Below are 26,893 nucleotides of genomic sequence, written 5' to 3'. Positions count from 1 at the left end.
TCATTTATAAAGTTTATTGACACATTAGTGATACATTTAAATAATCTACACCATAAAGAGATTTACAACATGCTCATTTAAAATATAATATACATATAAACATTTACATTACTGCTTGAAGTATATCGGTACTGAGAGGCAGTGCTTATTTAAAAAGAATAACAAAATAGACCAACTACAGCAACAAGTACAGTGACAGACTTCTGCATCTAATGGAGTGTGTGTGTGTGTGTGTGTGTGTGTGTGTGTGTGTGTGTGTGTGTGTGTGTGTGTGTGTGTGTGTGTGTGTGTGTGTGTGTGTGTGTGTGTGTGTGTGTGTGTGTGTGTGTGTGTGTGTGTGTGTGTGTGTGTGTGTGTGTGTGTGTGTGTGTGTGTGTGTGTGTGTGTGTGTGTGTCTGTGCAATGGAAGACCAGTTAGAACAATTGCCTGATCAAATCCTTGGACAGTAGATGGTCTGAGAGAGCACTACATAGTTCAGAGCAGACAGAAACGGATATGTCATAGGGCAGTTGGTCCATTGTCAGAATGGTTTGGTCCATTTCAAGCCAGTGGACCAGACTTAACTGGGGGGTACAGAATCATCATTATTTAGCCGATACTGGAGGTCTCAAGGAAAAACAAAATTTGGGGTTGATTTTTGGTCCCAGTCCGTTCCTGGTAAACATGACTGTTATTACTGTTAAGCTCTGTTCATACAGTTAGTGTGATGCTCTGTTTATAGCCGGTGATGGCCTATTCAAAATGGCCTCCACAGAGAAGGATAGAGACTGGCTGGACACGACCTTCGTCCCGGCTGACTTAGACAGGAACTCCTTGCTGTATCTATTAGAGCCTTTGAAACTGTAGAAGTCCTTAGAAGGTCCTTCACGGTACTTTCTGGCTGCATCCTCCAGCAGTTCGTTACAGTAGGGGCCCCGGAGCTCGACCCCGGTCCCAGCTCTCTCCCCAGCCCCAGCTCCTACCTCTACCCCAGCCCTCTCTCTCTCTCCAGTCCCAGCCCTAGCCTTCTCACTCAGTGTCTGCTGGATGAGTGAGTGAAAAGAGTTGAGCTTCATGGATAGCGTGTGTTTGGCGCTGTCCTTGCTCAGCTTGTTCAGGACATGTTCGTGGCTGGGGTGGTGAGGGTGAGGCTGGGGGTGAGATGTACTTGGAGGGAAGGCCTGGCCGAAGCCTCTCTTCGGGGGAGAGAAGGCTGATTGTTTGCGGTGTCCCCCCTGGGTGAGAGGGGCCTGGGACTGGGCGTGGCCGTCCTGCTGCTGGGGGTCAAAACCTTCGGGGAGGCCCATAGCGACCCTCGACCCCTCGAGCTTGGCGGCAGTGACGGCAGTGGTTGCCGTGGCGTCGTGGTCGGGTGGGAGGCTTTCTGCGGCAATGGCCATCGTCCTGGGATCCCAGACTGCATCTGGCTTCATGTTCTGGATGGCCGTGGCATTGCGCAGGCACTGCTGGTACAGGAGGGAGGGGCCACGTGGCCACACCATGAACCCTCGCTGAGAGGTCATCTGTGAGGTCAAAGGGTACTGGCGGTAGGTGGTCGCCACGGAGACATTGGAGGAGATGAGCTCCATGTTGCTGGGGCTGGTGGCATATTTCAGGGAGAGGTCCACACAGCTGGGTGACAGGAAGCGACAGAGTTCCTTGTTGTTGTGCTGAGGCTCCTCAGGGGCTGTCTTGTAGGATTTGTACTCTGCAGCATGCCGGACCAGACTGTTGGGGAAGAGCAGAGAGGCTGTAGCAGCCTGTGAGGGTCCTAGCAGCTCTCTCTCCTTGTACTCTCTCTCCAGCATGATCCTCTCCAGCTCTTTGTCAGCAAATGCTCTCCTCTTCCTCATCCTGTCGCTGAGGGGGGGCGGGAGGGACGGGCTGGCCCCCAGATACGGGTCACCCTGCACCGGACGGTATCCTGAGAGGAGACAGAACAGGGGCAGAGGTGAGATGGCATATAAATCAAATCAAATCAAATTGTATTGGTCACATACACATGGTTAGCAGATGTTATTGCAAATGTAGCGAAATGCTTGTGCTTCTAGTTCTGACAGTAGAGCAATGCAGCAACATAACTATATAACAATGTGATACTACATGATAACAATATAATACTATACTATATAATAATAATATAATACTATATGATACTATTTAATATTAATTGATACTATATAATAACAATATAATACAATATGATACCATATTATAGTCATACTAATAATAATACAATATTCGATTTCATTCTGGGTTAGATTTAATGTTATAGTAAACTGCTAAAAGTATACATGATCTGTTTCGTATAACTGTTCACTTTATTGATGTTAAAACTCTTTGTTCAAAAGAAAAGTAACTGCTTGCAAATGATTACAGGTTGACGGTGTGGAGTTAAGCCTATTGGATATATATTTTTTATTGATGTATGATTCAGATTAGGTTAAATAAGCAGGTTAGATATCAGTCAGATTAGGTTAAATAAAGCAGGTTAGATATCAATGATATTAGGTTAAATAAAGCAGGATAAATATCAATGATATTAGGTTAAATAAAGCAGGTTAGATATCAGTCAGATTAGGTTAAATAAAGCAGGTTAGATATCAATGATATTAGGTTAAATAAAGCAGGATAAATATCAATGATATTAGGTTAAATAAAGCAGGTTAGATATCAATTATATTAGGTTAAATAAAGCAGGATAAATATCAGTCAGATAAGGTTAAATAAAGCAGGTTAGATGTCAGACAGATTAGGTTAAATAAGCAGGTTAGATATCAGACAGATTAGGTTAAATAAAGCAGGATAGATATCAAGCAGATTAGGTTAAATAAAGCAGGTTAGATATCAAGCAGATTAGGTTAAATAAAGCAGGTTAGATATCAATGATATTATGTTAAATAAATCAGGTTAGATATCAATCAGATTAGGTTAAATAAAGCAGGTTAGATATCAAGCAGATTAGGTTAAATAAAGCAGGTTAGATATCAAGCAGATTAGGTTAAATAAAGCAGGTTAGATATCAATGATATTATGTTAAATAAAGCAGGTTAGATATCAATCAGATTAGGTTAAATAAAGCAGGATAAATATCAGTCAGATTAGGTTAAATAAAGCAGGATAAATATCAGACAGATTAGGTTAAATAAAGCAGGACAGATATCAGACAGATTAGGTTAAATAAGCAGTTTAGATATCAATGATATTAGGTTAAATAAAGCAGGTTAGATATCAGACAGATTCTTTTAAATAAATCAGGTTAGATTTCAGACAGATTAGGTTAAATAAAGCCGGTTAGATATCAATCAGATTAGGTTAAATAAAGCAGGTTAGATATCAATCAGATTAGGTTAAATAAAGCAGGTTAGATATCAATCAGATTAGGTTAAATAAAGCAGGTTAGATATCAATCAGATTAGGTTCAATAAAGCAGGTTAGATACCAATCAGATTAGGTTAAATAAAGCAGGTTAGATATCAATCAGATTAGGTTAAATAAAGCAGGTTAGATATCAATCAGATTAGGTTAAATAAAGCAGGTTAGATATCAATCAGATTAGGTTAAATAAAGCAGGTTAGATATCAATCAGATTAGGTTAAATAAAGCAGGTTAGATATCAATCAGATTAGGTTAAATAAAGCAGGTTAGATATCAATCAGATTAGGTTAAATAAAGCAGGTTAGATATCAAGCAGATTAGGTTAAATAAAGCAGGTTAGATATCAATGATATTATGTTAAATAAAGCAGGTTAGATATCAATCAGATTAGGTTAAATAAAGCAGGTTAGATATCAATCAGATTAGGTTAAATAAAGCAGGTTAGATATCAATCAGATTAGGTTAAATAAAGCAGGTTAGATATCAATCAGATTAGGTTAAATAAAGCAGGTTAGATATCAATCAGATTAGGTTAAATAAAGCAGGTTAGATATCAAGCAGATTAGGTTAAATAAAGCAGGTTAGATATCAAGCAGATTAGGTTAAATAAAGCAGGTTAGATATCAAGCAGATTAGGTTAAATAAAGCAGGTTAGATATCAGACAGATTAGGTTAAATAAAGCAGGTTAGATATCAATGATATTATGTTAAATAAAGCAGGTTAGATATCCATCAGATTAGGTTAAATAAAGCAGGTTAGATATCAATGATATTAGGTTAAATAAAGCAGGTTAGATATCAGACAGATTCTTTTAAATAAATCAGGTTAGATTTCAGACAGATTAGGTTAAATAAAGCCGGTTAGATATCAATCAGATTAGGTTAAATAAAGCAGGTTAGATATCAATCAGATTAGGTTAAATAAAGCAGGTTAGATATCAATCAGATTAGGTTAAATAAAGCAGGTTAGATATCAATCAGATTAGGTTCAATAAAGCAGGTTAGATATCAATCAGATTAGGTTAAATAAAGCAGGTTAGATATCAATCAGATTAGGTTAAATTAAATCAATCAGATTAGGTTAAATAAAGGTTAGATATCAATCAGATTAGGTTAAATAAAGCAGGTTAGATATCAATCAGATTAGGTTAAATAAAGCAGGTTAGATATCAATCAGATTAGGTTAAATAAAGCAGGTTAGATATCAAGCAGATTAGGTTAAATAAAGCAGGTTAGATATCAATGATATTATGTTAAATAAAGCAGGTTAGATATCAATCAGATTAGGTTAAATAAAGCAGGTTAGATATCAATCAGATTAGGTTAAATAAAGCAGGTTAGATATCAATCAGATTAGGTTAAATAAAGCAGGTTAGATATCAATCAGATTAGGTTAAATAAAGCAGGTTAGATATCAATCAGATTAGGTTAAATAAAGCAGGTTAGATATCAATCAGATTAGGTTAAATAAAGCAGGTTAGATATCAATCAGATTAGGTTAAATAAAGCAGGTTAGATATCAATGATATTATGTTAAATAAAGCAGGTTAGATATCAAGCAGATTAGGTTAAATAAAGCAGGTTAGATATCAATCAGATTAGGTTAAATAAAGCAGGTTAGATATCAAGCAGATTAGGTTAAATAAAGCAGGTTAGATATCAAGCAGATTAGGTTAAATAAAGCAGGTTAGATATCAAGCAGATTAGGTTAAATAAAGCAGGTTAGATATCAAGCAGATTAGGTTAAATAAAGCAGGTTAGATATCAGACAGATTAGGTTAAATAAAGCAGGTTAGATATCAATGATATTATGTTAAATAAAGCAGGTTAGATATCCATCAGATTAGGTTCAATAAAGCAGGTTAGATATCCAACAGATTAGGTTAAATAAAGCAGGTTAGATATCAATGATATTAGGTTAAATAAAACAGGTTAGATATCAATGATATTAGGTTAAATAAAGCAGGTTAGATATAAAGCATATTAGGTTAAATAAGCAGGTTAGATATCAGTCAGATTAGGTTAAATAAAGCAGGATAAATATCAGTCAGATTAGGTTAAATAAAGCAGGATAAATATCAGACAGATTAGGTTAAATAAAGCAGGACAGATATCAGACAGATTAGGTTAAATAAGCAGTTTAGATATCAATGATATTAGGTTAAATAAAGCAGGTTAGATATCAGACAGATTCTTTTAAATAAATCAGGTTAGATTTCAGACAGATTAGGTTAAATAAAGCCGGTTAGATATCAATGATATTAGGTTAAATAAAGCCAATTAGATATGAATGATATTAGGTGAAATAAAACAGGTTAGATATCAGACAGATTAGGTTAAATAAAGCAGGTTGGATATCAGACAGATTAGGTTCATTAAAGCAGGTTAGATTTCAGTCAGATTATCTTAAATAAAGCAGTTTAGATATCAGACAGATGAGGTTAAAAAAAAGCACGTTAGATATCAGTCAGATTAGGTTAAATAAAGCAGGATAAATTTCAGTCAGATTATGTTAAATAAAGCAGGACAGATATCAGACAGATTAGGTTAAATAAGCAGTTTAGATATCAATGATATTAGGTTAAATAAAGCAGGTTAGATATCAGACAGATTCTTTTAAATAAAGCAGGTTAGATTTGAGACGGATTAGGTTAAATAGAGCAGGTTAGATATCAATGATATTAGGTTAAATAAAGCAGGTTAGATATCCGTCAGATTACATTAAATAAAGCAGGTTAGAGATCTTGCAGATTAGGTTAAGTAAGCAGGTTAAATATCAGTCAGGTTAGGTTAAATAGAGCAGGTTAGATATCAATGATATTAGGTTAAATAAAGCAGGATAAATATCAGTCAGATTAGGTTAAATAAAGCAGGTTAGATATCCGTCAGATTAGGTTAAATAAAGCAGGTTAGATATCAGACAGATTAGGTTAAATAAGCAGGTTAGATATCAATGATATTAGGTTAAATAAAGCAGGATAAATATCAGTCAGATTAGGTTAAATAAAGCAGGATAAATATCAGTCAGATTAGGTTAAATAAAGCAGGTTAGATATCAGTTAGGTTAAATAAAGCAGATAAATATCAGGTTAAAATAAAGCAGGATAAATATTAAATAAGCAGTTTAGATATCAATGATATTAAAATAAAGCAGGTTAGATATCAGACAGATTCTTTTAAATAAATCAGGTTAGATTTCAGACAGATTAGGTTAAATAAAGCAGGTTAGATATCAATGATATTAGGTTAAATAAAGCCAATTAGATATGAATGATATTAGGTGAAATAAAACAGGTTAGATATCAGACAGATGAGGTCAAATAAAGCAGGTTGGATAAGCGACAGATTAGGTTAAATAAGCAGGTTAGATATCAGACAGATTAGGTTAAATAAAGCAGGTTAGATATCAATGATATTAGGTTAAATAAAGCAGGTTAGATATCCGTCAGATTAGGTTAAATAAAGCAGGTTAGATATCAGACAGATTAGGTTAAATAAGCAGGTTAGATATCAATGATATTAGGTTAAATAAAGCAGGATAAATATCAGTCAGATTAGGTTAAATAAAGCAGGATAAATATCAGTCAGATTAGGTTAAATAAAGCAGGTTAGATATCAGTCAGATTAGGTTAAATAAAGCAGGATAAATATCAGTCAGATTATGTTAAATAAAGCAGGACAGATATCAGACAGATTAGGTTAAATAAGCAGTTTAGATATCAATGATATTAGGTTAAATAAAGCAGGTTAGATATCAGACAGATTCTTTTAAATAAATCAGGTTAGATTTCAGACAGATTAGGTTAAATAAAGCAGGTTAGATATCAATGATATTAGGTTAAATAAAGCCAATTAGATATGAATGATATTAGGTGAAATAAAACAGGTTAGATATCAGACAGATGAGGCCAAATAAAGCAGGTTGGATAAGCGACAGATTAGGTTAAATAAGCAGGTTAGATATCAGACAGATTAGGTTAAATAAAGCAGGTTAGATATCAATGATATTAGGTTAAATAAAGCAGGTTAGATATCCGTCAGATTAGGTTAAATAAAGCAGGTTAGATATCAGACAGATTAGGTTAAATAAGCAGGTTAGATATCAATGATATTAGGTTAAATAAAGCAGGATAAATATCAGTCAGATTAGGTTAAATAAAGCAGGATAAATATCAGTCAGATTAGGTTAAATAAAGCAGGTTAGATATCAGTCAGATTAGGTTAAATAAAGCAGGATAAATATCAGTCAGATTATGTTAAATAAAGCAGGACAGATATCAGACAGATTAGGTTAAATAAGCAGTTTAGATATCAATGATATTAGGTTAAATAAAGCAGGTTAGATATCAGACAGATTCTTTTAAATAAATCAGGTTAGATTTCAGACAGATTAGGTTAAATAAAGCAGGTTAGATATCAATGATATTAGGTTAAATAAAGCCAATTAGATATGAATGATATTAGGTGAAATAAAACAGGTTAGAAATCAGACAGATGAGGTCAAATAAAGCAGGTTGGATAAGCGACAGATTAGGTTAAATAAGCAGGTTAGATATCAGACAGATTAGGTTAAATAAAGCAGGTTAGATATCAATGATATTAGGTTAAATAAAGCAGGTTAGATATCCGTCAGATTAGGTTAAATAAAGCAGGTTAGATATCAAGCAGATTAGGTTAAATAGAGCAGGTTAGATATCAGTCAGATTAGGTTAAATAAAGCAGTTTAGATATCAATGATATTAGGTTAAATAAAGCAGGTTAGATATCAGACAGATTAGGTTAAATAAAGCAGGTTAGATATCAGACAGATTAGGTTAAATAAAGCAGGTTAGATATCAAGCAGATTAGGTTAAATAAAGCAGGTTAGATATCAGACAGATTAGGTTAAATAAAGCAGGTTAGATATCAAGCAGATTAGGTTAAATAAAGCAGGTTAGATATCAGACAGATTAGGTTAAATAAAGCAGGTTAGATATCAAGCAGATTAGGTTAAATAAAGCAGGTTAGATATCAGACAGATTAGGTTAAATAAAGCAGGTTAGATATCAGACAGATTAGGTTAAATAAAGCAGGTTAGATATCAAGCAGATTAGGTTAAATAGAGCAGGTTAGATATCAGTCAGATTAGGTTAAATAACGCAGGATAGATATCAGTCAGATTAGGTTAAATAAAGCAGTTTAGATATCAATGATATTAGGTTAAATAAAGCAGGTTAGATATCAGACAGATTCTTTTAAATAAATCAGGTTAGATTTCAGACAGATTAGGTTAAATAAAGCCGGTTAGATATCAATGATATTAGGTTAAATAAAGCCAATTAGATATGAATGATATTAGGTGAAATAAAACAGGTTAGATATCAGACAGATGAGGTCAAATAAAGCAGGTTGGATAAGCGACAGATTAGGTTAAATAAGCAGGTTAGATATCAGACAGATTAGATTAAATAAAGCAGGTTAGATATCAATGATATTAGGTTAAATAAAGCAGGTTAGATATCCGTCAGATTAGGTTAAATAAAGCAGGTTAGATATCAAGCAGATTAGGTTAAATAGAGCATGTTAGATATCAGACAGATTAGGTTAAATAAAGCAGGATAAATATCAATGATATTAGGTTAAATAAAGCAGGTTAGATATCCGTCAGATTAGGTTAAATAATGCAGGATAGATATCAGTCAGATTAGCTTAAATAAAGCAGGTTGGATATCAGACAGATTAGGTTAAATAAAGCAGGTTAGATTTCAGTCAGATTAGGTTACATAAAGCATGTCAGATATCAATGATATTAGGTTAAATAAAGCAGGTTAGATATCAGACAGATTAGGTTAAATAAGCAGGTTAGATATCAGACAGATTAGGTTAAATAAAGCAGGATAAATATCAATGATATTAGGTTAAATAAAGCAGGTTAGATATCCGTCAGATTAGGTTAAATAAAGCAGGTTAGATATCAGGCAGATTAGGTTAAATAAACAGGTTATATATCAAACAGATGAGGTTAAAAAAGCAGGATAAATATAAGTCAGATTAGGTTAAATAAAGCCAAATGGATATAAATGATATTAGGTTAAATAAAACAGGTTAGATATCAGACAGATTAGGTTAAATAAAGCAGGTTGGATATCAGACAGATTAGGTTAATTAAAGCAGGTTAGATTTCAGTCAGATTATCTTAAATAAAGCAGGTTAGATATCAGACAGATGAGGTTTAAAAAAAAGCACGTTAGATATCAGACAGATTAGGTTAAATAAGCAGTTTAGATATCAATGATATTAGGTTAAATAAAGCAGGTTAGATATCAGACAGATTCTTTTAAATAAAGCAGGTTAGATTTCAGACGGATTAGGTTAAATAGAGCAGGTTAGATATCAATGATATTAGGTTAAATAAAGCAGGTTAGATATCCGTCAGATTACATTAAATAAAGCAGGTTAGAGATCTTGCAGATTAGGTTAAGTAAGCAGGTTAAATATCAGTCAGGTTAGGTTAAATAGAGCAGGTTAGATATCAATGATATTAGGTTAAATAAAGCAGGATAAATATCAGTCAGATTAGGTTAAATAAAGCAGGTTAGATATCCGTCAGATTAGGTTAAATAAAGCAGGTTAGATATCAGACAGATTAGGTTAAATAAGCAGGTTAGATATCAATGATATTAGGTTAAATAAAGCAGGATAAATATCAGTCAGATTAGGTTAAATAAAGCAGGTTAGATATCAGTCAGATTAGGTTAAATAAAGCAGGTTAGATATCAGACAGATTAGGTTAAATAAGCAGGTTAGATATCAATGATATCAGGTTAAATAAAGCAGGATAAATATCAGTCAGATTAGGTTAAATAAAGCAGGTTAGATATCAGACAGATTCTTTTAAATAAATCAGGTTAGATTTCAGACAGATTAGGTTAAATAAAGCCGGTTAGATATCAATGATATTAGGTTAAATAAAGCCAATTAGATATGAATGATATTAGGTGAAATAAAACAGGTTAGATATCAGACAGATGAGGTCAAATAAAGCAGGTTGGATAAGCGACAGATTAGGTTAAATAAGCAGGTTAGATATCAGACAGATTAGGTTAAATAAAGCAGGTTAGATATCAATGATATTAGGTTAAATAAAGCAGGTTAGATATCCGTCAGATTAGGTTAAATAAAGCAGGTTAGATATCAAGCAGATTAGGTTAAATAGAGCATGTTAGATATCAGTCAGATTAGGTTAAATAACGCAGGATAGATATCAGTCAGATTAGGTTAAATAAAGCAGGATAAATATCAATGATATTAGGTTAAATAAAGCAGGTTAGATATCCGTCAGATTAGGTTAAATAAGCAGGCTAGATATCAATGATATTAGGTTAAATAAAGCAGGTTAGATATCAGACAGATTCTTTTAAATAACGCAGGTTAGATATCAGACAGATTAGCTTAACTAAAGCAGGTTGGATATCAGACAGATTAGGTTAAATAAAGCAGGTTAGATTTCAGTCAGATTAGGTTACATAAAGCATGTCAGATATCAATGATATTAGGTTAAATAAAGCAGGTTAGATATCAAACAGATTAGGTTAAATAAGCAGGTTAGATATCAGACAGATTAGGTTAAATAAAGCAGGATAAATATCAATGATATTAGGTTAAATAAAGCAGGTTAGATATCCGTCAGATTAGGTTAAATAAAGCAGGTTAGATATCAGGCAGATTAGGTTAAATAAACAGGTTATATATCAAACAGATGAGGTTAAAAAAAACAGGTTAGATATCAGACAGATTAGGTTAAATAAAGCTGGTTGGATTTCAGTCAGATTATCTTAAATAAAGCAGGTTAGATATCAGACAGATTAGGTTAAATAAAGCAGGTTAGATTTCAGTCAGATTAGCTTAAATAAAGCAGGTTAGATATCAGACAGATGAGGTTAAAAAAAAGCAGGTTAGATATCATTCAGATTATGTTAAATAAAGCAGGATAAATATGAGTCAGATTATGTTAAATAAAGCAGGACAGATATCAGACAGATTAGGTTAAATAAGCAGTTTAGATATCAATGATATTAGGTTAAATAAAGCAGGTTAGATTTCAGACAGATTAGGTTAAATAGAGCAGGTTAGATATCAATGATATTAGGTTAAATAAGCAGGTTAGATATCAGACAGATTACGTCAAATAAAGCAGGTTGGATATCAGACAGATTAGGTTAAATAAAGCCAATTAGATATAAATGATATTAGGTTAAATAAAGGAGGTTAGATATCAGACAGATTAGGTTAAATAAAGCAGGTTAGATATCAGACAGATTAGGTTAAATAAAACAGGTTAGATATCAGACAGATTACGTCAAATAAAGCAGGTTGGATATCAGACAGATTAGGTTAAATAAAGCAGGTTAGATATCAGTCAGATTAGGTTAAATAAAACAGGTTAGATATCAGACAGATTACGTCAAATAAAGCAGGTTGGATATCAGACAGATTAGGTTAAATACAACAGGTTAGATATCAGACAGATTACGTCAAATAAAGCAGGTTGGATATCAGACAGATTAGGTTAAATAAAGCAGGTTAGATATCAGTCAGATTAGGTTAAATAAAGCAGGTTAGATATCAGTCAGATGAGGTTTTAAAAAAGCAGGTTAGATATCAGTCAGATTAGGTTAAATAAAGCAGGACAGATATCAGACAGATTAGGTTAAATAAGCAGTTTAGATATCAATGATATTAGGTTAAATAAAGCTGGTTAGATATCAGACAGATTCTTTTAAATAAAGCAGGTTAGATTTCAGACAGATTAGGTTAAATAAAGCAGGTTAGATATCAATGACATTAGGTTAAATAAAGCCAATTAGATATGAATGATATTAGGTTAAATAAAACAGGTTAGATATCAGACAGATTAGTTGAAATAAAACAGGTTAGATATCAGAAAGATGAGGTTAAAAAAAGCAGGATAAATATCAGTCAGGTTAGGTTAAATAAAGCAGGATAAATATCAATGATATTAGGTTAAATAAAGCAGGTTAGATATCCGTCAGATTAGGTTAAATAAAGCAGGTTAGATATCAGACAGATTAGGTTAAATAAGCAGGTTAGATATCAATGATATTAGGTTAAATAAAGCAGGATAAATATCAGTCAGATTAGGTTAAATAAAGCAGGTTAGATATCAATTATTTTAGGTTAAATAAAGCAAATTAGATATAAATGATATAGGTTAACTAAAACAGGTTAGATATCAGACAGATTAGGTCAAATAAAGCAGGTTGGATATCCGACAGATTTGGTTAAATAAGCAGGTTAGATATCAATGATATTAGGTTAAATAAAGCAGGTTAGATATCTGTCAGATTAGGTTAAATAAAGCAGGTTAGATATCAGACAGATTAGGTTAAATAAACAGATTAGATATCAATGATATTAGGTGAAATAAAGCAGGTTAGATATCAGTCAGATTAGGTTAAATAAAGCAGGTTAGATATCAGACAGATTAGGTTAAATAAAGCAGGGTAGATATCAGACAGATTAGGTTAAATAAAGCATGTTAGATATCAATGATATTAGGTTAAATAAAGCAGTTTAGATATCAGACAGATTAGGTTAAATAAAGCAGGTTGGATATCAGACAGATTAGGTTAAATAAAGCAGGTTAGATATCAAACAGATTAGGTTAAATAAAGCAGGTTAGATATCCGTCAGATTAGGTTAAATAAAGCAGGTTAGATATCCGTCAGATTAGGTTAAATAAAGCAGGTTAGATATCAGTCAGATTAGGTTAAATAAACAGGTTAGATATCAGTCAGATTAGGTTAAATAAACAGGTTAGATATCAGTCAGATTAGGTTAAATAGAGCAGGTTCGGTTAAATAAATTAGGTTAGGTATCAGTCAGATTAGGTTAAATAAAGCAGGTTAGATATCAGACAGATTAGGTTAAATAAAGCAGGTTAGATATCAGACAGATTAGGTTAAATAAAGCCAAATATTTTTCAATTATATTAGCTTAAATAAAGCCAATTAGATATAAATGATATTAGGTTAAATAAAGCAGGTCAGATATCAATGATATTATGTTAAATAAAGCAGGTTAGATATCAAGCAGATTAGGTTAAATAAACAGGTTAGATATCAATCAGATTAGGTTAAATAGAGCAGGTTAGATATCAGTCAGATTAGGTTAAATAAAGCAGGATAGATATCAGACAGATTAGGTTAAGTAAAGCAGGTTAGATTTCAGTCAGATTTGGTTAAATAAAGCAGGTTAGATATAAAACAGATTAGGTTAAATAAGCAGGTTAGATATCAGACAGATTAGGTTAAATAAACAGGTTAGATATCAATGATATTAGGTTAAATAAAGCAGGTTAGATATCAGTCTGATTAGGTTAAATAAAGCAGGTTAGATATCAGTCAGATTAGGTTAAATAAAGCAGGTTAGATATCAGACAGATTAGGTTAAATAAAGCAGGTTGGATATCAGACAGATTAGGTTAAATAAAGCAGGTTAGATATCAAACAGATTAGGTTAAATAAAGCAGGATAAATCTCAATGATATTAGGTTAAATAAAGCAGGTTAGATATCAAACAGATTAGGTTAAATAAAGCAGGATAAATCTCAATGATATTAGGTTAAATAAAGCAGGTTAGATATCCGTCACATTAGGTTAAATAAAGCAGGTTGGATATCAGTCAGATTAGGTTAAATAAACAGGTTAGATATCAATCAGATTAGGTTAAATAAACAGGTTAGATATCAGTCAGATTAGGTTAAATAGAGCAGGTTCGGTGTCAGACAGATTCGGTTAAATAAATTAGGTTAGGTATCAGTCAGATTAGGTTAAATAAAGCAGGTTAGATATCAGACAGATTAGGTTAAATAAAGCAGGTTAGATATCAGACAGATTAGGTTAAATAAAGCAAAATATTTTTCAATTATATTAGGTTAAATAAAGCAGGTTAGATATCCATCAAATTAGGTTCAATAAAGCAGGTTAGATATCAAGCAGATTAGGTTAAATAAGCAGGTTAGATATAAGTCCGATTAGGTTAAATAGAGCAGGTTAGATGTCAGACAGATTTGGTTAAATAAATTAGGTTAGGTATCAGTCAGGTTAAGTTAAATAAAGCAGGTTAGATATCAGACAGATCAGGTTAAATAAAGCAGGTTAGATATCAGACAGATTCTTTTAAATAAAGCAGGTTAGATTTCAGACGGATTAGGTTAAATAGAGCAGGTTAGATATCAATGATATTAGGTTAAATAAAGCAGGTTAGATATCCGTCAGATTACATTAAATAAAGCAGGTTAGAGATCTTGCAGATTAGGTTAAGTAAGCAGGTTAAATATCAGTCAGGTTAGGTTAAATAGAGCAGGTTAGATATCAATGATATTAGGTTAAATAAAGCAGGATAAATATCAGTCAGATTAGGTTAAATAAAGCAGGTTAGATATCAGACAGATTTGATTAAATAAGCAGGTTAGATATCAATGATATTAGGTTAAATAAGCAGGTTAGATATCAGACAGATTTGATTAAATAAAACAGGTTAGATATCAATGATATTAGGTTAAATAAGCAGGTTAGATATCAGACAGATTAGGTTAAATAAAGCAGGTTAGATATCAATGATATTAGGTTAAATAAAGCAGGTTAGATATCAGACAGATTTGATTAAATAAAACAGGTTAGATATCAATCATATTAGGTTAAATAAGCAGGTTAGATATCAGACAGATTAGGTTAAATAAAGCAGGTTAGATATCAATGATATTCGGTTAAATAAAGCAGGTTAGATATCCATCAGATTAGGTTAAATAAAGCAGGTTAGATATCAGACAGATTAGGTTACATAAAGCAGGTTAGATATCTATGATATTAGGTTAAATAAAGCAGGTTAAATATCAGTCAGATTAGGTTAAATGAAGCAGGATAAATATCAGTCAGATTAGGTTAAATAAGCAGGTTAGATATCAATGATATTAGGTTAAATAAAGCAGGATAGATATCAGACAGATTAGGTTAATAAGCAGGTTAGATATCAATGATATTAGGTTAAATAAAGCACGTTAGATATCAGACAGATTAGGTTAAATAAAGCAGGTTAGATATCAGACAGATTAGGTTAAATAAGCAGGTTAGATATCAATGATATTAGGTTAAATAAAGCAGGATAAATATCAGTCAGATTAGGTTAAATAAAGCAGGTTAGATATCAGTCAGATTAGGTTAAATAGAGCAGGATAAATATCAGACAGATTTGGTTAAATAAAGCAGGTTAGATTTCAGTCAGATATGGTAAAATAAAGCAGGTTAGATATCAATGATATTAGCTGAAATAAAGCAGGTTAGATATCAGTCAGATTAGGTTAAATAAAGCAGGTTAGATATCAGACAGATTAGGTTAAATAAGCAGGTTAGATATCAGACAGATTAGGTTAAATAAAGCAGGTCAGATTTCAGTCAGATTAAGTTAAATAAAGCAGGTTAGATATCCGTCAGATTAGGTTAAATACAGCAGGTTAGATATCAGGCAGATTAGGTTGAATAAACAGGTTAGATATCAGTCAGATTAGGTTAAATAGAGCAGGTTCGGTGTCAGACAGATTCGGTTAAATAAATTAGGTTAGGTATCAGTCAGATTAGGTTAAATAAAGCAGGTTAGATATCAGTCAGATTAGGTTCAATAGAGCAGGTTAAATATCAATGATATTAGGTTAAATAAAGCAGGTTAGATATCCATCAGATTAGGTTCAATAAAGCAGGTTAGATATCAAGCAGATTAGGTTAAATAAAGCAGGTTAGATATCAGTCAGATTAGGTTAAATAAGTGGGTTAGATATCAATGATATTAGGTTAAATAAAGCAGGATAGATATCAGACAGATTAGGTTAAATAAAACAGGTTAGATATCAGTCATATTAGGTTAAATAAAGCAGGTTAGATATCAGGCAGATTAGGTTAAATAAAGCAGGTTAGATATCAGACAGATTAGGTTAAATAAAACAGGTTAGATATGAAACAGATTAGGTTAAATAAAGCAGGTTAGATATCAGACAGATTAGGTTAAATAAAGCAGGTTAGATATCAATGATATTAGGTTAAATAAAGCAGGTTAGATATCAGACAGATTAGGTTAATAAGCAGGTTTGATATCAATGATATTAGGTTAAATAAAGCAGGTTAGATATCAGACAGATTAGGTTAAATAAAGCAGGTTAGATATCAATGATATTAGGTTAAATAAAGCAGGTTAGATATCAGACAGATTAGGTTAATAAGCAGGTTAGATATCAATGATATTAGGTTAAATAAAGCAGGTTAGATATCAGACAGATTAGGTTAAATAAAGCAGGTTAGATATCAGACAGATTAGGTGAAATAAGCAGGTTAGATATCAATGATATTAGGTTAAATAAAGCAGGATAGATATCAGTCAGATTAGGTTAAACAAAGCAGGTTAGATATCAGTCAGATTAGGTTAAATAAAGCAGGTTAGATATCAGTCCGATTAGGTTAAATAGAGCAGGATAAATATCAGACATATTAGGTTAAATAAAGCAGGTTCGATTTCAGTCAGATATGGTAAAATAAAGCAGATTAGATATCAATGATATTAGCTGAAATAAAGCAGGTTAGATATCAGTCAGATTAGGTTAAATAAAGCAGGTTAGATATCAGACAGATTAGGTTAAATAAGCAGGTTAGATATCAGACAGATTAGGTTGAATAAACAGGTTAGATATCAGTCAGATTAGGTTAAATAGAGCAGGTTCGGTGTCAGACAGATTCGGTTAAATAAATTAGGTTAGGTATCAGTCAGATTAGGTTAAATAAAGCAGGTTAGATATCAGTCAGATTAGATTAAATAAAGCCAATTAGATATCAAACAGATTAGGTTAAATAAAGCAGGTTAGATATCAGTCAGATTAGGTTCAATAGAGCAGGTTAAATATCAATGATATTAGGTTAAATAAAGCAGGTTAGATATCCATCAGATTAGGTTCAATAAAGCAGGTTAGATATCAAGCAGATTAGGTTAAATAAAGCAGGTTAGATATCAGTCAGATTAGGTTAAATAAAGCAGGTTAGATATCAGTCAGATTAGGTTAAATAAGTGGGTTAGATATCAATGATATTAGGTTAAATAAAGCAGGATAGATATCAGACAGATTAGGTTAAATAAAACAGGTTAGATATCAGTCATATTAGGTTAAATAAAGCAGGTTAGATATCAGTCAGATTAGGTTAAATAAAGCAGGTTAGATATCAGACAGATTAGGTTAAATAAAACAGGTTAGATATCAAACAGATTAGGTTAAATGAAGCAGGTTAGATATCAGACAGATTAGGTTAAATAAAGCAGGTTAGATATCAGACAGATTAGGTTAAATAAAGCAGGTTAGATATCAGACAGATTTGGTTAAATAAAACAGGTTAGATATCAGACAGATTAGGTTAAATAAACATGTTATATATCAGACAGATTAGGTTAAATAAACAGGTTAGATATCAGACAGATTAGGTTAAATAAAGCAGGTTAGATATCAGACAGATTAGGTTAAATAAAACAGGTTAGATATCAGTCATATTAGGTTAAATAAAGCAGGTTAGATATCAAACAGATTAGGTTAAATAAAACAGGTTAGATATCAGACAGATTAGGTTAAATAAAGCAGGTTAGATATCAGACAGATTAGGTTAAATAAAACAGGTTAGATATCAGTCATATTAGGTTAAATAAAGCAGGTTAGATATCAAACAGATTAGGTTAAATAAAGCAGGTTAGATATCAGACAGATTTGGTTAAATAAGCAGGTTAGATATCAGACAGATTAGGTTAAATAAAGCAGGTTAGATATCAGACAGATTAGGTTAAATAAACCAAATATTTTTCAATTATATTAGGTTAAATAAAGCAGGTTAGATATAAACAATATTAGGTTAAATAAAGCAGGTTAGATATCAGGCAGATTAGGTTAAATAAAGCAGGTTAGATATCAAACAGATTAGGTTAAATAAAGCAGGTTAGATATCAGACAGATTTGGTTAAATAAGCAGGTTAGATATCAGACAGATTAGGTTAAATAAAGCAGGTTAGATATCAGACAGATTAGGTTAAATAAACCAAATATTTTTCAATTATATTAGGTTAAATAAAGCAGGTTAGATATAAATGATATTAGGTTAAATAAAACAGGTTAGATATCAGGCAGATTAGGTTAAATAAAGCAGGTTAGATATCAGACAGATTAGGTTAAATAAAACAGGTTAGATATCAAACAGATTAGGTTAAATAAAGCAGGTTAGATATCAGACAGTTTTGGTTAAATAAGCAGGTTAGATATCAATGATATTAGGTTAAATAGAGCAGGTTAGATATCAGTCAGATTAGGTTAAATAAAGCAGGTTAGATATCAGTCAGATTAGGTTAAACAAAGCAGGTTGGATATCAGTCAGATTAGGTTAAATAGAGCAGGATAGATATCAGTCAGATTAGGTTAAATAAAGCAGGATAAATATCAGTCAGATTAGGTTAAATAAAGCAGGTTAGATATCAGTCAGATTAGGTTAAATAGAGCAGGATAAATATCAGACAGATTAGGTTAAATAAAGCAGGTTACATTTCAGTCAGATATGGTAAAATAAAGCAGGTTAGATATCCATCAGATTAGGTTCAATAAAGCAGGTTAGATATCAAGCAGATTAGGTTAAATAAGCAGGTTAGATATCAGTCCGATTAGGTTAAATAGAGCAGGTTAGATGTCAGACAGATTCGGTTAAATAAATTAGGTTAGGTGTCAGTCAGGTTAAATTAAATAAAGCAGGTTAGATATCAGACAGATCAGGTTAAATAAAGCAGGTTGGATATCCGACAGATTAGGTTAAATAAAGCAGGGTAGATATCCGACAGATTTGGTTAAATAAGCAGGTTAGATATCAATGATATTAGGTTAAATAAAGGAGGTTAGATATCAGACAGATTGGGTTAAATAAATCAGGTCAGATTTCAGTCAGATTAAGTTAAATAAAGCAGGTTAGATATCCGTCAGATTAGGTTAAATACAGCAGGTTAGATATCAGGCAGATTAGGTTGAATAAACAGGTTAGATATCAGTCAGATTAGGTTAAATAGAGCAGGTTCGGTGTCAGACAGATTCGGTTAAATAAAGCAGGTTAGATATCAGTCAGATTAGATTAAATAAAGCCAATTAGATATCAAACAGATTAGGTTAAATAAAGCAGGTTAGATATCAGGCAGATTAGGTTCAATAGAGCAGGTTAAATATCAATGATATTAGGTTAAATAAAGCAGGTTAGATATCCATCAGACTAGGTTCAATAAAGCATGTTAGATATCAAGCAGATTAGGTTAAATAAAGCAGGTTAGATATCAGTCAAATTCGGTTAAATAAAGCCAAATATTTTTCAATGATATTAAGTTAAATAAAGCCAATTAGATATAAATGATATTAGGTTAAATAAAACAGGTTAGATATCAGGCAGATTAGGTTAAATAAAGCAGGTTAGATATCAGACAGATTAGGTTAAACAAAGCAGGTTAGATATCAATCAGATTAGGTTAAATAAAGCAGGATAAATATCAGTCAGATTAGGTTAAACAAAGCAGGTTAGATATCAGTCAGATTAGGTTAAATAAAGCAGGATAAATATCAGTCAGATTAGGTTAAATAAAGCAGGTTAGATATCAGTCAGATTAGGTTAAATAGAGCAGGATAAATATCAGATAGATTAGGTTAAATAAAGCAGGTTAGATATCAGTCAGATTAGGTTAAATAAAGCAGGTTAGATATCAGACAGATTAGGTTAAATAAGCAGGTTAGATATCAGACAGATTAGGTTAAATAAAGCAGGTCAGATTTCAGTCAGATTAAGTTAAATAAAGCAGGTTAGATATCCGTCAGATTAGGTTAAATACAGCAGGTTAGATATCAGGCAGATTAGGTTAAATAAAGCAGGTTAGATATCCGTCAGATTAGGTTAAATAAACAGGTTAGATATCAGTCAGATTAGGTCAAATAAAGCAGGTTCGGTGTCAGACAGATTCGGTTAAATAAATTAGGTTAGGTATCAATCAGATTAGGTTAAATAAAGCAGGTTAGATATCAGTCAGATTAGATTAAATAAAGCCAATTAGATATCATTATGTCCTAGGACCGTGCCCCAGGACTACCTGACATGATGGCTCCTTGTTGTCCCCAGTCCACCTGACTGTGCTGCTGCTCCAGTTTCAACTGTTCTGCCTTATTATTATTTGACCATGCTGGTCATTTATGAACATTTGAACATCTTGGTCATGTTCTGTTATAATCTCTACCCGGCACAGCCAGAAGAGGACTGGCCACCCCACATAGCCCGGTTCCTCTCTAGGTTTCTTCCTAGGTTTTGGCCTTTCTAGGGAGTTTTTCCTAGCCACCGTGCTTTTACACCTGCATTGTTTGCTGTTTGGGGTTTTAGGCTGGGTTTCTGTACAGCACTTTGAGATATCAGCTGATGTACGAAGGGCTATATAAATAAATAAATTTGATTTGATTTGATTTGATATCAAACAGATTAGGTTAAATAAAGCAGGTTAGATATCAGTCAGATTAGGTTCAATAGAGCAGGTTAAATATCAATGATATTAGGTTAAATAAAGCAGGTTATATATCCATCAGATTAGGTTCAATACAGCAGGTTAGATATCAAGCAGATTAGGTTAAATAAAGCAGGTTAGATATCAGACAGATTAGGTTAAATAAAGCAGGTTAGATATCAGACAGATTAGGTTAAATAAAGCAGGTTAGATATCAGACAGATTAGGTTAAATAAAGCAGGATAAATATCAGACAGATTAGGTTAAATAAAGCAGGTTAGATATCAGACAGATTAGGTTAAATAAAGCAGGTTAGATATCAGACAGATTAGGTTAAATAAAGCAGGTTAGATATCAGACAGATTAGGTTAAATAAAGCAGGTTAGATATCAGACAGATTAGGTTAAATAAAGCAGGTTAGATATCAGACAGATTAGGTTAAATAAAGCAGGTTAGATATCAGACAGATTAGGTTAAATAAAGCAGGTTAGATATCAGACAGATTAGGTTAAATAAAGCAGGTTAGATATCAGACAGATTAGGTTAAATAAAGCAGGTTAGATATCAGACAGATTATGTTCAATAAAGCAGGTTAAATATCAGACAGATTAGGTTAAATAAAACAGGTTAGATATCAGACAGATTAGGTTAAATAAACAGGTTAGATATCAGACAGATTAGGTTAAATAAACAGGTTAGATATCAATCAGATTAGGTTAAATAAGTCTTGATATAACATAGAAAGTATTGAACTTTAAAGCATTTTACCAAACATCTCAAATTGTATTGTGCCTGCTTAGTTCTATCTGATACCTATAAAATAAAGACATTGTAACAAGTCTGAGAGAGAGAGAATATCAAGGAGATCAACAAGTATCCAACACCAATTCATTCAGTAAAACCATCACTTGTGAACGGGGTAAAGGTGTTTCCTGCTTTATCTGAGAATATAATTGCATTGCATAGGATAAAATAGAATAGGAAAGGATAGGATAGGACAGGATAAAATAGAAGAGGAAGGGATAGGAGAGGAGAGGACAGGATAAACAGAATAGGAAAGGATAGTTTAGGACAAGATAAAATAGAATAGGAAAGGATAGGTTAGGACAGGATAAAAGAGAATAGGAAAGGTTAGGACAGGATAAAATAGAATAGAAAAGGCTAGGTTAGGACAGGATAAAATAGAAGAGGAAAGGATAGGTTAGGACAGGATACAATAGAAGAGGAAAGGATAGGTTAGGACAGGATAAAATAGAATAGGAAAGGCTAGGTTAGGACAGGATAAACTAGGAGAGGAAAGGATAGCATAGGACAAGATAAAATAGAATAGAAAAGGCTTGGTTAGGACAGGATAAACAGAAGAGGAAAGGCTAGGATAGGAGAGGAGAGGATAGGACAGGATAAACAGAAGAGGAGAGGATCAGAGAGGTAAAGATAAAATAGAATAGGAAAGGATAGGACAAGATATTTTTATTTTATTTTTAAATATTTTTTTAACCTTTATTTAACCAGGCAAGTCAGTTAAAGAACAAATTCTTATTTTCAATGGCGGCCTAGGAACAGTGGGTTAACTGCCTGTTCAGGGGCAGAATAAACAGGATAAACAGAATAGGAAAGGATAGACTAGTATCGAACAAAATAGAATAGAATGGTATAGGACAAAATAGAATATAATAGAATATGATAGAATGGTATAGAACAAAATAGAATAGAATAGAATATGATAGAATGGTATAGGACAAAATAGAATATAATAGAATATGATAGAATGGTATAGGACAAAATAGAATATAATAGAATGGTATAGGACAATATAGAATAGAATAGAATATGATAGAATGGTATAGGACTAAATAGAATATAATAGAATGGTATAGGACAAAATAGAATAGAATATGATAGAATGGCATAGGACAAAATAGAATAGAATAGTATAAGACAAATTGGAATATGATAGAATAGAATAGAATACAATAGTATAGGATAGAAAAGTATAGAATATAATAGTATATAATACAATAGTACAGGATAGAAATTATAGAATATAATATTATAGGGTAGAATAGAATAGTATAGGATAGAATAGAAGTGTATAGGATAGAATAGTATAGGACAAAATAGAATAGGATAGAATAGAATAGTATAGAATACAATAGTATAGAATACAATAGTATAGGATAGAAAGGTATATAATATTATAGGATAGAATAGGATAGAGTAGAATACTATAGGATATAATATAATAGAAGAGTATAGGATAGGATAGAATTGTATGGGACAAAATAGAATAGAATATGATAGAATATAATAGTATAGAATACAATAGTAAAGGATAGAAAAGTATAGAATATAATATTATAGGATAGAATAGTATAGAATACAATAGGATAGGACAACATAGAATAGTATAGGATAGAATAGTATAGGACAAAATAGAATAGTATAGGATAGAATACAATAGTATAGAATACAATAGTATAGGATAGAATAGTATAGAATTTAATATTATTGGATAGAATAGAATAGTATATGATAGAATAGAATAGGATAGAACAAAACAGAAAAGTATTCAATAGTTTAGGATAGGATCGACTAGACAAGACTAGAATAGACTACAACTGTGTTACCTTCCAGAATGCTCTTAGCCAGCATCGTTGATGGTCTGATGTGTCTCTGGTAAATAGCTCTTCTCTCTGCTGGAATCTGCTTCCCACAAATTCCCTTTTTATCCTGATAAAATTACAGAAATAAAACTATTTGAATCGTGATTTCAGAGGCCTTATTCGTTTGATACCAGTCCCAAGGTGGTTTTGAAAATATTAGATAAGTGATAACAAGAAGCTACTTATAATATAAATAAATGATTAATGTATCATTCATATTACGCTTTCATCGGCCCATTCTGAGTTCATCACCCTAGCATGTGTTCGGTGAGGAAATAAATAATATAACTCTACTAAACTAAAACTAAACATTTAAAAATATTTTCTGTGTTAGACTTTGCTGCTACTTCCTCTGTCCTGATCATTTCGATGCATAAGACCGAAACGGGACATGATTTCAATTTAGGCCCTTTTTACAATGTTTTTTACAATGTCAAAATGACATGTGTTTCTAGTCAATGAAGACAGTTGGAATACATTTGAAATAAAAATGATTTTAAAATACAGTTTTGGCAACATTGCTTGCAATAAAGTTGAATGGTGAAACCACCGAGTTTTACACCCTCTCCAATGACTGAAAAAACACACACGCACTTTTATGTAATAACATTATAATTTATTAGAATCCAAACACACACCTCTGTAGCTTGTTGTCTCCGTAGTGCCACCTGAGCCGCCATGACCCGCTGTCTCTCCACCACCAGAAGACAGTTGGCACACTGGCAGTCCCTCCAGCGGCAGAACCGCTTATGCCCCTTCAGACAAGACACCACTCCGTGGTTTCTGCAGCGGGCACACTTCGGCGTCCGGCTTAGCTTCCGCTGTTCACCGGACCCCTGGCTGGTGGTGCCCGGATTGTCATCTCCCTTGGCCCGCGCCTCGTTGTCTCCTGCGCAGGACAGAGAGGAGCTGTAGTCCGGCTGGTCCTGGTCGTCACTTTCGGTCTCCAGACTCTCCACGTCGATCTCAAACTCTGCACCGGTGATATCCGTCATCATGTCTGTTGCCTGTCTCCCGGTGCCTCGTGCCTACCGTCCTATCTCCAAGTTTCTGGCTCACGCGGCGGTTAGTTCACTACAGTCAATAAAGTCTGAAATAAAATAATATATCTGTCATTAAAATCCCTATGGAATGATGTTCCACATTGTGCGCCCTATGGATGACAGTCCAATAAACATATCAATTAGTAATAAACAGAGAAATAATAACAGCATATGTTTCCTCCAATCTATGAAGTGTGAAAAACGAGTAAGATAAATGGGTAAACCAGTTAGACTTACTTCAATGCAGGCAGGCAACTCCAGAAAAGATTCCTTCCAACATCTACTCCTTATTGCAGTTTGTCTCTAGTCAGTGCGCTCTGAACTGATGAACTTGTCTGTAAAACAGCACTGTCAAACACCGCTGACAATCTGTTTAATTGTTGCTCAATGTACCGCGGAACAGAGAGAGATATCCCAACGATAAATACAGACGTTGTTCTGACGTGGTCTGTCACCTCGGTCCGCTCCACGGTTTTCTTCCAGGCTTGAGCCAGATCACCATCCCTATGAAGAATTTGGGTGCGTGTGGATTCCATCGTGATTGGCTCGTTTTCAACCCCTCGACCCTATTGGCTGTTCACGACTTTATCTTTGTTGATGGAATTGTTGTAATGGCGTGGAGTTACAATCTAAACAAAACGAGGAAATGATTCATCAACATATTGGAGAGCAGAAAGCAAGAGAGAGAGGCTATGAGGCTATATAGAGGGCTTGATAGTGGCCTCATGCGTAATGACAGCCTGTAGCATAGGCCTCATATACAATGGTAAGAACTTGAAGCTCTTATCAATTCATGAAGTGTAACAACGTTGTCTGACATAAAATAGGATTCCATCTAATTGGTGCCAGATTTTCATGCGAATATTCAAAAATTTGCGTAAAAATATCCATCAAATTGACTTGCTGCTGAAAACATGATGTGCGGGATAAGGTAGTGCACATACAAATTACTTTTGTGGTTACATTCCCATGTACCGAATAAAAAATAAACGTTAAATGGGTTTCCATCGCATTTTCAACTCTACAAATGGTTTTGTCACCAAAAACGTTGCGTTATATAGCAAATGTGCTCTAGCCAACAGCTCGCAGATAAAGTGTGGGTTCGGGTTATTATGGACAAAAGGGCAAAATTATTTTTATTTGTCAACCTCATCACCGGGCATTTTCACCACCCTGTGAAGTTCATCATAATGTATTTCATATGTAGCATATTAGCTGAAACCGCATGCTTTCCCGAGTCGTAGTGGGAGTACGACACGAAATACTATCACCACGTGACTCCAAGTTTATTTCAAAATCAAGGTTATTATATCAATGTTTGCCCATAAAAGCGTTTCCACGCCATTTCTTGCATAGTTAATTTTACTGACACAAAAAGAGCCCACCTTGCCGAGCATATTTTGTTTTGTCTACATTTGGTACACTTCCCGACAGATTTGCTGTTTCCATCAGGCCTGTTGTGTCATGTACTTAACTTTACATTTACATTACATTTAAGTCATTTAGCAGACGCTCTTATCCAGAGCGACTTACAAATAACTTTCATAAAACGGTTGGATGGAAACCTGGTTATTTAAAATACAAACTTCATAGATGTTCTTTGCATTTGATTTTTTGAATGGTCTTACTGTCGGTTGGAATGATCCCAATTAGGGACAATTAAATTCTAAATGATTCAACAGCATTTACGCTTTGTTACAATGACGTTAGACCATTCAGCAGACACTCTTATACGGAGCGATTTACATGAGCAATTAAGATGAAGTCCCTTGCTCAAGGGCACATCGACAGACTTTTCATCTAGTCTTTAGTTTTAAAATAATACTCCGAATAATTCTAAATAATAGTCCTATTACAATCAGATGCTAAATATGCCTAAAATAACCGCAGATTACATGTTGTACAAGGAAACAACATTCGGGCTAGGCATGTATGACAAATGTAGGCTACAAAATGAAATACATCTGTCAAAATGATCCAAATTCTTCCAGACTTTACCAATGCCTTCATTGCCTTTGTTATTGATGTTTTCATGTACAAATACATTACCACTGGAATAATAAGTGCTTACAAACTGGCATATTTTTTACCTGATGTTGCACCATTGACTACATTTGATTTTATAGGATGTATTTCATCATAATATAGGCCTTTAGATATTATCCAAACGACCTGCTACGCAGTTACATTACCTATCACTTACCTCCCTACCGTTTCAACCCTGTCAATGTGAGCCGCTG

General features: G+C 33.0%; 1 protein-coding gene across 1 annotated transcript; it reads right to left on the bottom strand.

The window, feature by feature from the left end:
* Nucleotides 1-25,166, bottom strand: LOC124033441 (doublesex- and mab-3-related transcription factor 2-like). Its single transcript, XM_046345476.1, has 4 exons — nt 24,891-25,166; nt 24,249-24,700; nt 23,575-23,677; nt 1-1,904 (listed from the first exon to the last, which is right to left on the bottom strand). The coding sequence occupies exons 2-4, from the start codon at nt 24,606-24,608 to the stop codon at nt 700-702; spliced, it is 1,668 nt and encodes a 555-aa protein (XP_046201432.1). The 5' UTR covers nt 24,609-24,700; nt 24,891-25,166; the 3' UTR covers nt 1-699.
* Nucleotides 25,167-26,893: the final 1,727 nt, after the last annotated feature.

The sequence above is a fragment of the Oncorhynchus gorbuscha genome, linkage group LG04 (genome assembly GCF_021184085.1).
Source record: "Oncorhynchus gorbuscha isolate QuinsamMale2020 ecotype Even-year linkage group LG04, OgorEven_v1.0, whole genome shotgun sequence".
Classification (NCBI taxonomy): Eukaryota; Metazoa; Chordata; class Actinopteri; order Salmoniformes; family Salmonidae; genus Oncorhynchus; species Oncorhynchus gorbuscha.
Note: the sequence above shows the minus strand (reverse complement) of the source record. Positions and strands in the feature narration are given on the sequence as shown.